The sequence below is a fragment of the Vespula pensylvanica genome, chromosome 19 (genome assembly GCF_014466175.1).
Source record: "Vespula pensylvanica isolate Volc-1 chromosome 19, ASM1446617v1, whole genome shotgun sequence".
Classification (NCBI taxonomy): domain Eukaryota; kingdom Metazoa; phylum Arthropoda; class Insecta; order Hymenoptera; family Vespidae; genus Vespula; species Vespula pensylvanica.
This window is the reverse complement of record NC_057703.1, coordinates 3,607,485-3,618,433: the sequence shown is the minus strand read 5'-3', so window position 1 is coordinate 3,618,433 and position 10,949 is coordinate 3,607,485. Positions and strand designations below refer to the sequence as shown.

Here is a 10,949-nt window from a genome sequence, read left to right as displayed (position 1 = left end):
CTTCCGTTAGATTTAATACTTCTTAATAGACGATCGAATCTAACAAAAAAATAATTATCTATATTTCAAGATTCTGGGGAAAGCATGAGTGCGAAAGCATCACGATATTTAGATTCCAATTGTCTAATTCTCTCCAAATGTGGTGCCCAGAATCGTTTCTACAAACGAGATTTTGTAAATCATTTTCTTTGATAGTGATCGATGAGTAAATAAATGGTATATCATTAATATATATATATATATATATATATATTATATAATAATATTATTAATATATATTGTTATTTATATATTATTATATATAAAAATAGAATGGATAAAATTTTAATATGCATAAATTGAATTGTCTTTTTATTCATTCTATCTTTATGAATTATTAACGAATACGTGTACATACACATAAGTAATATTAAGAAATACTTGGAACAATATGTGATAATAAAATAAAATAAAAAATAATTAAACAATATTTATATGATTGGTATCGTTTTTCGTAGTAATAAAACAAGCAACGTTAAATACCTAGATCGTTGGAACATTCAACGAATAACTCTCAGAGAAAAGAAATAATACTGAAAGAATATTAGCTTTATATCTTGATATACTCTATAATAAAATGCCAATTGTTTTAAAACGCGTTTAAAACGTGAAGATTTTCGCTCTTTTTGATATACATACATACAATAATAATTAATAACCAAATCGATCGGACTTATATTTTTCACATCTTCCTCATAGCGTATTCGGTATCATATTTTATTAAATAGGATAGACAATTGAAATGATGAAATTTATTTTCATATTACTAATATCATAGAACGAAGGTGAACACGCTCAAGCTATCATATTTCATATGTGGTGATAGCGTTTAATCTGGCCATTATCAAGGAAACTTCCTTTCTTCCTCGAAGACATCGTAATTAATAAAATTAGATTAGTAATCTAGCAAATAACTATACTCGTGGATCTGACGCAGAAGGATCTGAGACAAACGGCCAGGATAGAAAATCTAATTCCGAGCTTGGTCGAAAGAATTATCGAGTAAATAGAGGAAGATCGAATATTGACATTTCTTTGTATATAATGTTCGAAATATCCTCCTGCTTGAATACAGGGCTCGTTCTTATTGCGTCGTCTTATTGAGTTCCAAACATATTTCAAAATTTGTGTCATAATACATATTCTTTTACATGCATCCACCATAAGCTTATGGAAAGTCGCTGCATCATTCTGCTATAGTGATGAAACAATATACTAAAATGAAGGGATTCGCGTCAATGCATTTTGTTTATGTATGTCACGCACGAATATCATACTTAGATGTCTTATAAAATCTTACATCTTAGAAATAAAACATTTTCAGACTCATATTAAAGAATTTATTTTTCTTTTCTAGATACGAGAAATCCATATCTCAATTTTTGTAATTTCAATCATGTAATCTTGTTATACTCTACATATATACATATACTAATAAATTGTGCTTCATATTTCCTGCCGCACATAATCGAAAAAATCAAAATTATATATTTCTTATATGATAGTAAAAAAACGATATGCTATTTTCGGAAGAGCTATGAAAATACATGGTATAACATTTTTAGTCCGTTGTGTATCATTATCAAATAATCTCTTTTCAAGGTCATCCCGAGATAAAAAAATATCAATAGTTGTTAATATTTATCTTTTATTTATTTCACTTCCCTGTTATCTCTCTCTCTCTCTCTCTCTCTCTCTCTCTCTCTCTCTCTCTCCCTCTCCCTCATCCTTCTTTTCTCTTACTCTATCTCACTCTCATCCTCGTTCTTTCACTTATTCCTACACGTACTTACAAGATAGTTGAAGATAATTAATCTTAAACTTAAAAATAATTAATCGATAGACATTTCTATGATTCGATCGAATTACATTTGAGTTGTAAAAAATTACAAAGGACACTGATTCTATAAACTTCAACTTTAGGTTTATCTATGAGAAAAAATAAAGTGAAATTGCAGTAACGTAAACAATGCTTAATAGTTGAGTCGATTCGATGAAAAGCGTTACATAGACCAATTCTTCGATTTGCTTGATTTTCATATTTTTATTCGGAATTGGTCTAAACGTAGTCAAATTATTTATATTGTCAATAAATATTAGTGTAGAAGTATTTGTTAGATCTAGAGTATTCTTTAAACGAATATTTAATCACAAAACCTTGATGATGATCAATGCATTACATTTATGACATATATACATCGAAAAAGACTTTTTTCTAATTTTAACTAAATTTTTAGTGATTGTTTCTAGATGATTAGTTTCTAAAATTCAGTAAATAAAATTATTTAATCTGCTGCTATGTGTGTAAGTGTGAGAGAAAAAAAATCAGAGTAATGTGAAATAGGAAGAAGCGACACATACATAAGATTGGCATATCAATATTACGATAATTATATATGCAATCGTCCACAATTGGCAGAGATCATATCGAATAGTTTCTTTCTCATGGTCATCAGTTATTGCGTCATATCTGTTACATGTGGGAATTTAACCATTATCTAACAATGAATATTTACGTTCCTTCTCTTTCTATCTTTCAATGTCAGAGTATTGAAATTACACGTGCAGGATTATCTTATTTACAATATATAAACATACATGGTCCCTTATCTCAATTTAATAATCATATCAGCATTTTATACATTGTAATGATTTACATAGAATGTTACATAGAATGATATATATTTCAATTAAATACTTCTAATGAAAAAAAAGGTTCTTATATATAATCTGTTCAAGCGTGCTATATGCCTAATGGATAAGAATTTTCTTGGAACTCCAGGTATTAGCAAAGGACAGTTAATTGTTGTTATCAGAAGCGAATTTACATAGACTAGATTTTTTTTTTTTCAAATTCTTGATTGAAACAAATTTTTGCACTAACTGAACTTATGTTTTTGAATAATGGGCTGTTTAAAATTAATGAAGCTATCGAATGAATTAGTCGGAAGAAAACACTGTCCTTTTGATAAGAGAAAGGGGAAAAGAGAAAGAATAAACAGCGATAGAATAAATAGCGGTTTGCTAGAAACAGACGGGAAAAGAAAGAAATGGATATATGAGTACGAGACTATTGCATGAATATGGATTATGGGTGCAACATTCGTTACTACTGATTATTTTTATTGATATTTCTTATTATACGTATTTGTGGGAAAAAAGGAAGATTATAAGAATTTTTAATTATTATATTTTCGGATATACATATTGATAGAATCAATTCTTTTCCTCTATTTGAAAAATTCATTCCTAAATATTTATTGGTAAATTGCTTTGAGTGCAAATATAAACTAATTGAAATATAAAAAATTTATTAGATATAAGAAGAATGGAAAATTCATAGACTGATTTCAGTTTTCATTAATATGACATTATATACAAATAATATTAAAATAAATAAAATATATATATAACATTACATATAAATAAATATATATATATATGTATATGTATATATATATACACGCGCATGCATATTGACAAACATTTAAATTTAATAGTTATATTTTAAAGGTAGTTAATTTAATTCAAGTTAATTTTTATATTTTAGAACATAAGTGTATTTCAGAACGATCAATAGGCTGGATTTCTATTCTGCCGAGATTGAATACTGCATATTTATTTTTTTTGTAATATATTGTTGCGGAACATTCGTTATTAATATTTATAAAAAATAAGTTTATAATATGCACATATTATTAATACATAATAATAGTAAACGGAATAATTGAATGGTCCATTTAGTAATATTAAAAATTAATTATTGTGATTTCTTCTAGCTGAAACTATATTGCGTAAATGATGAAAATTACTTTCAATAATTCTAAAGAAATACAATTATTCTAAAAAATTAAATGCTATTTCGACGTTCATTGGTAATAAATTAGCAAGAATTATTAATTAATAACGAGTTAAAATCGTTCGAAAACAATCTCAGTTAATTACATCTTTGTTTATTATTCTGTTCGTCGTTGGCAAATATTAAAGAAACTTCTAGCAACAACGAAAGATAGCCTTTATCGTAAGAAAATATTTATTTATATTTTTCTTTAAACATACAGATATTTAATTATATCTTTAGGCGAATTTTTCTCCGTCAATTTTTTTATTCATTTTAATAAGACACATTCCGACCTACAAGTCCATACAGTAACGATGCCCGATCATGGTGTCACCGAAAAAATATAATAACAGTCACAAGTTATAAGAAAAATACAATAAAATAGGTGACTAGTAAATTTAACTGTAGTAAATCCGGGCTAGGGATGATATGTATACATACAAAATATAGTAACTAATTCGAGTCCAATGCATGAACATAAATGGGCATAGAACATAAATGGCACGATTGTACATAAATGGACATTTACGATCTAATTCTTCTAGTTTAAATAAGATCCAAATGCAATTCTTTATGACCTTGCAGCAACTGAGCCTAACTGAGATCAATATGTTTATGTCAAGAATCATAAGGATCTCATATTTCTATTAAAAATTTTCAATTTCATTAAAGGTGTGTCTATATGTGTATCACGGATTCGTATAAATTTTTGAGAATTGAATCCTATTATATAAACTATTTAAAGAGAAGGCTAATACGACGAATATGAATCTTGTCAACTATCATCGGGAGAATTAACGAGACAATTGTAAGGAACGTCCTACATGTAGGGGCTCTCATATGCGATGCCCTTATAGGATATATTTGTTATTTAGAACTATATGTTGGTCAAGGAATAAAATTCGAAAATAAAATCATCATTTTGTTTTTAGCTTTTAGCCATATAAGAATATGTGGTATCACATTTACCACGATTATCCAGTTATTTATAAGATTACAACGGCGTCAATATGGATTAAATTCGTATGCATGCAAAGATGCGAGTACGATTTTATTTGGAACGATTCAAGAATCTCAAAACCGTAACTCTTTCGAGTGATTCATACTGCATTTCGGTACAAGGGATGCAGATTAAACGGAGATGCAGATTTAATTGAAACATCAAATAGTTCTGAGCATACAAGCAGATTCCATCGTGCACATCGAAAAATCTCCAAAAAACAATATAGCGCATCGAAAAAGATAAGAAGCACAATACCCTTCGTCTGCGCATTATCTAATGTTCGGTTACATCAGGGTCGACGTTACGAGCGGTATCGCACTTTAGAGAACTATTTAAAAAATTTGTTCATTTCCTGAAGAGTATTGTAACATTCAAGATATTATACGAATATTAGTTATATTGCACGAATATCAGTAATTACATTGAGCTCAGTAGTTTGATAATGGGCGCATGCATACTCGCGCGATTGCCAATACTGGCCGAGTAGCGGCAACGAATTTGCCAACCAATCGAACTGAGCGGGAAATTAATCAGCGGCACCTTCCATCAAAGTAGAGAACGTTCGAATGAAATAAATCGTTGTCTGTGTTTATATTTCGTAAATAAACTCCAAACGTGAATACTAAGATCATCAAAAAAGTGAGAGGGAAGGAACTCAGGCATTCGTTATTATATAACGAATTTCTACAGGTGAAAATTTTATTTAGGCACGACTCACGAAGTATCTGTTATAATAGTATTATGGGATAAAAAGACAAGCAAACAATGAACAATTACAATTGTAGTAATTATCTTTGGAATTAAGAAATTTTTTTCTCGTCATAGAATACAATCGACGATAACGTTAAAGTAATGCATAAGCAATACGTATGAAATTAAATGATATGTTATAGGAGTAGATCGAAAAGTTAACAAAACGTGGTGTTATCTGGCAAATTTATTTTTACGTAAATTTATATTCCGAAATAATTGTTACGGCACAATTGCATGCATATTTTCTGTAATTAATGTAAAGTAACTTACATAAAATTGGAACATCTCGTATTTTTCAATTCATTTTATAATTCACACATCACAAACATTTTAAATTCTTTCGTAAGATATCATATTTGAGAAAATTATATTTGAGAAATATCTTGAAATAAATTTCAAATTCAAGGAGATTTGCCTTGATGATTCTTTTATTCAGACTTTATGCTTCTGGTTACTTTCGCGTTGGTAATAACATAATTCTCATCATGATACTTTCAAAATGTGTGTAATAGTTTACGTATATTTTTCTAAGATCTTAAATAAGATGGTTTTTATTTTATTTTCTTAGTTTTCACATGAAATACTTAGTGCAAGTGAACTAGTGATCAGTATCCAAATAGACAGGACCATTGTTGGGTTGTACTACGTAATATATACATACAACATTACCAGTAATGTTATTTAAGAAAATAGTTATCTTCGCTGGAGCAAAAAATAAAACGTATGTATTAAATCGAATTAAACTTACAGTATTTGATTTGTCTTAAGAAAAATATTTCTTTCTTAGTACATTCCCAACTACGAAAGTTACGTTTTGCTTCTGGAATAATCGTTAATAAGATCAATCGAGTTAGATTCTCTTCTAAAACATTTTGCTATTTTTGCAAAATTTATTATAATAGCGATCGGGATTATTTACGGGAATTCCTTCATTTACTTGTTTTTTTTTTCTTTTAGATATGATCACAACAGGTGTCTTATGTGATCAATTTTTGGAACTGTGCCCAAGAATTTTATTTCTTTCCTTTATAGGATTTTTTTCTAATAATGTAATTGATACGATTTGGAAAACGATGAAACATGAATGGATGTTCGAATTAGAATACCATTAGCGTAATAATACGAATATTCTTTTAATACATTCTAGACGGATGCGATAACAATGAGTAATATAGTTACGTCTTCTGTAAGTGGAGAAACTACTGAAATGGATAATTATTTCATAAAATATTGATAAATCCAAAAAATGTTTTTAAACTGCAGAACTATTACGAACGACAGGGCAAGCCAAAGTGTCAGATAAACATTTAATCATTTGATGAAGGAATATAAATGAAAATATAATTAGAATTAAATGAAAAAACTGATGAGAAAAATTCGTCAAAAAATTGAATTAACTATCTGTAATTATAAAGAAAAAGAAAAATAATTATTCTATTACAATAATTATTACCTTTTTGATGTTACTAGAAGTTTTTCGAATGTCTGATCAACGAGATAATAAAGAAATGTGTAATTTCAAAACAGAGATTGTTTTCAAACGATTTTACATCAATATTAGTTAATAATTAATTCAAATTGATTACCAATGAAAATCGAAATAAATTTCATACTTAAAAAAAAACTAAAAATTGATTATAGATAACATTGACTTCGATGATTCGATGCAATTCGATGTAGAGAAGGTTTGAATAATTAATTCTTAATGTTCCTCAATTATGTTCTCACATGTTCTACAAACTATTTAATCAATAATCGCTTTTATTGTTACTCAGATTAAATTGTTTGCATACTTTTCAATTGATTCAATTCATAATGGAGTTCATTGCTATAATGATTGCCATTACAGCAATACTACTTGGATTATTTTGTGGAATAGCAAACAATTTTTTAAATAAATTATACATATATAATACGATCAAAGGATTCCCGGGCCCAAAAGCATATCCAATTATCGGAAATGCTCATTTGTTTATCGGTAATACCGGAGGTAAATTTGTAACTTATGTTTTGTATATTTAAACGTTTTACCTGATTTTAATTTATAATCTTTCTTCTAGACATAACTAACCAAATTCTAAAGATAAGTAAAAATTACCAATCAATATATCGTCTATGGTTAGGTATGCAATTGTTTATCTTAATAAACAATTCTGAATATATCAAAGTAAGATCTACATGCGTTGTTTTAATAATTTTTAATGAATTCATATTATTTTAATTTTGTTTTCCTATTTTATTTCTTAAGAATGTATTGAAGAGTCCAAATATTACTGAAAAAAGCGAGGAGTATGGAATTCTGAAACTTACTGTGGGCAATGGATTGCTGACTGCTCCAGGTGAAGTATATATAATCTCTATTATTTATTAATATGTAAGAAATTATGTTATTATTATACATATATCTTTTTCACTATTAAACTTTATAAAATTGAAGGATACATCTTTTTCATCTTTATAGACACATACGAACAATGTATTATATGAATATATATAAGATCTTTACTTTTTTTCTCATACGATATACACGTACATATATATATATATATATATATATATATATATATAATATATATAATATATACATATATATATAATAGATGAACAATATAAATAAAATATGTAAATTAATTTATCTTTTTGATTTGCAGTATCGGTGTGGAATACTCATCGAAAATTTCTAAATAAAGTCTTTCTTGAAAAATATTTAAAGTCGCAAACAGATGTATTAGTTAATCATTCTATCGCATTAATTGAAAAATTGGAAACATTAATTGGAGAAGAAGTAGACATTCGACATTACGTTTTTCGCTGCACATTGGATATTGTATATGGTAAAATTACAAAATTTTTAAACGTTTATAAAATTTATATACATTTTTACTTATTTATCATAATTTTGTTACATGACTTATTAAAAGATAACATGTTCAATACACGAATAAATTCCCTGATCAATGAGAATTGCAAACTGGCTGAATCTATTGATTGGTAATACTGTTGAATTTTATATGTTATAATCGCTTCACTTTTTATTTATAATTGGTGTTTGGTTTCCCATTTTAGTTTGATGGATACAGCTATGCAAAGAATCCTCAAATTATGGTTACGTCCTGACATAATTTTTTATAACACTGCTGTAGGAAAGAAATTACGGACGTGTCTGTCGTGCCTGGATAACATTACAAGCAATGTATTTTTAGGACAAACATTGTTTTATTTCTTTTACCATTAAAATATTTTAACATTTTATATGTATATATATACATGTATATATAATTTATATGTATATATGTGTGTGTGTACTATATATTTATATTATTTTCTTTTCGTAAAGATAATCAAAGAAAAGAAGGAATCTATGTTGAAAAGTAAATTAAATCGGGAACTGACAGAGGAAAATTCAGGTAAATATAATTATTTACATATGATTATAGCACAATATTATTTTTCATTCTTCATTAATTCATTCAATTAATAATTTTTTCATGAAAATTTATTTCATTAAAATATTTTTTAACTTTATTATTATTAATGATAGATCATATATCCTTATTTATGTTTCAAGAACAAAAACCAAGTTTTCTCCAGAATCTTTTATTTGAATCATTCCATGAAGATGTAAAATATTCAGAGCAAGATATTCGAGACGAAATCAATACCATTGTTATAGCTGTAAGTCGCATTTATTATTAAGTTGTATTAAAGTTTTGTTTATTGAATAAAATTAGAGAAAAGTGTTTATTCCTTTTCAGGGAAGTGATACTACAGCTACTACCATAAGTTTTGTACTTTTAATGCTTGCTACATTCCCTGATATTCAAGTACTTATTACATATACTTAGTTATTTATATTATTTATATAATGAAAATTATGTTCATGTTATCATCTTATCATTTTTTTCATATCTATGATCACAAAGAACGAAGTATATAAGGAACTGAATCAAATTTATGGCTCATGCGATCCGAAAGATATATCAATAAAGTATGATGATCTCAAAGATATGAAACTTTTGGAACGAGTAATCAAAGAAACGTTACGACTTTTCCCCGCAGTTCCTATCATCGCTCGGAAAGTAACGCAAGATATAGAGGGTATTTTTATACATAAAATAATAATTATTATATTTTTTATCATTAAAAATATTAATACATTATTTAGTATAGTAATATTTATTTATTAATTATATCAAGTGACAAAAAACTGGACTATACCAAAAGGAAGTTCAGCGATATTTTTCATCTATAATCTTCATCGTAATGAAAAATATTGGCCCCAACCGCTAATATTCGATCCGGATAGGTTTCTTCCGGGGAGGTATAGTTCCTCGGACTTTTTTCCGTTTAGTTATGGTCGCAGAAATTGCATAGGTAATTATATACTCTAATAGATTTTGAAAATTGTATTCCATAAAGTTAAAAAACAAAATGCATTTACATCTGATTTTATATTTTTAGGCCAAAACTTTGCTATGTTAGAGATGACCATAATAATTGCTACACTGGTACGAAAATTTATAATCAAAATAGATAAGCCAGTAGAAATTGCAGAAATAGGAGTAAAATTCTGCCTCTCGTTGAAACCGACCGAACCAATAAGACTAAAATTTGAAAAAAGGATGTAATTTAAATATATAACATGTGTACATAATATAGACTTAATTAAAGTATATATGTGATACATTTTTGAGCGATATTATATAATCTATAGCAAAAACAAATTATTAATCGTATAAAATAAAAACTGGTATAAAAACCATCCAATAGAATTTCATTATTTTATATAGTTTGATATAATGAATAAGTAGTTAATCAGTCCTTGAAAATTACTCTTATTGCTAATTTCGAAATTTTTATAAATTAATATTTGTATAGATTATTTAAATTTCAAGAATGCTTTCTTATAAATATTCTTCTCTGTTTTCTCCTATTAATTAACCCTTTCCCTACGTCCGGCATATCATGGAGCAGGGTACTAATGCTCTTTTAATTGAATTTGCTATATCTAACAAGATAAATGAACACTGACTGAAGGAGTAATAAGAATATTCAGTTCGTAATGAGACTTTGAGGCTTACAATACTAAATACGACGAGATTTAAAGGTGATAGAGCAGTACGAGCATTTAATTCATAATAAGAATTTTAGCCATGTACTACAAATTTGATGAGATTGGTAATATCTTATTATTATAATATTTCGATAAAAACCCTCTTCTTTAATAGGCTAAGGTCCACGAAAGTATTTAATTTTTATTGAGATCGGTTCAACAGAATCTATCTATAAGAAAAATCACGTCATATATTTATC

General features: G+C 27.2%; 1 protein-coding gene across 3 annotated transcripts; it reads left to right on the top strand.

Annotated features, from left to right (window-relative positions):
* Positions 1 to 7,416: 7,416 nt before the first annotated feature.
* Positions 7,417 to 10,311, top strand: LOC122635813 (cytochrome P450 4C1-like). 3 transcript variants are annotated; one of them, XM_043826480.1, is made up of 12 exons: positions 7,417 to 7,626; positions 7,697 to 7,803; positions 7,885 to 7,975; positions 8,288 to 8,470; positions 8,558 to 8,627; positions 8,703 to 8,829; positions 8,974 to 9,043; positions 9,205 to 9,311; positions 9,392 to 9,460; positions 9,560 to 9,734; positions 9,834 to 10,010; positions 10,098 to 10,311. In XM_043826480.1, the coding sequence occupies exons 1-12, from the start codon at positions 7,452 to 7,454 to the stop codon at positions 10,262 to 10,264; spliced, it is 1,518 nt and encodes a 505-aa protein (XP_043682415.1). In that variant the 5' UTR covers positions 7,417 to 7,451; the 3' UTR covers positions 10,265 to 10,311. The 3 variants fall into 3 exon arrangements, with proteins under 3 accessions (XP_043682415.1, XP_043682417.1, XP_043682418.1); XM_043826482.1 differs by lacking the exon at positions 9,392 to 9,460; XM_043826483.1 differs by lacking the exon at positions 7,697 to 7,803 and having other exon boundaries at positions 7,460 to 7,614.
* The last annotated feature ends 638 nt before the right edge of the window (positions 10,312 to 10,949 follow it).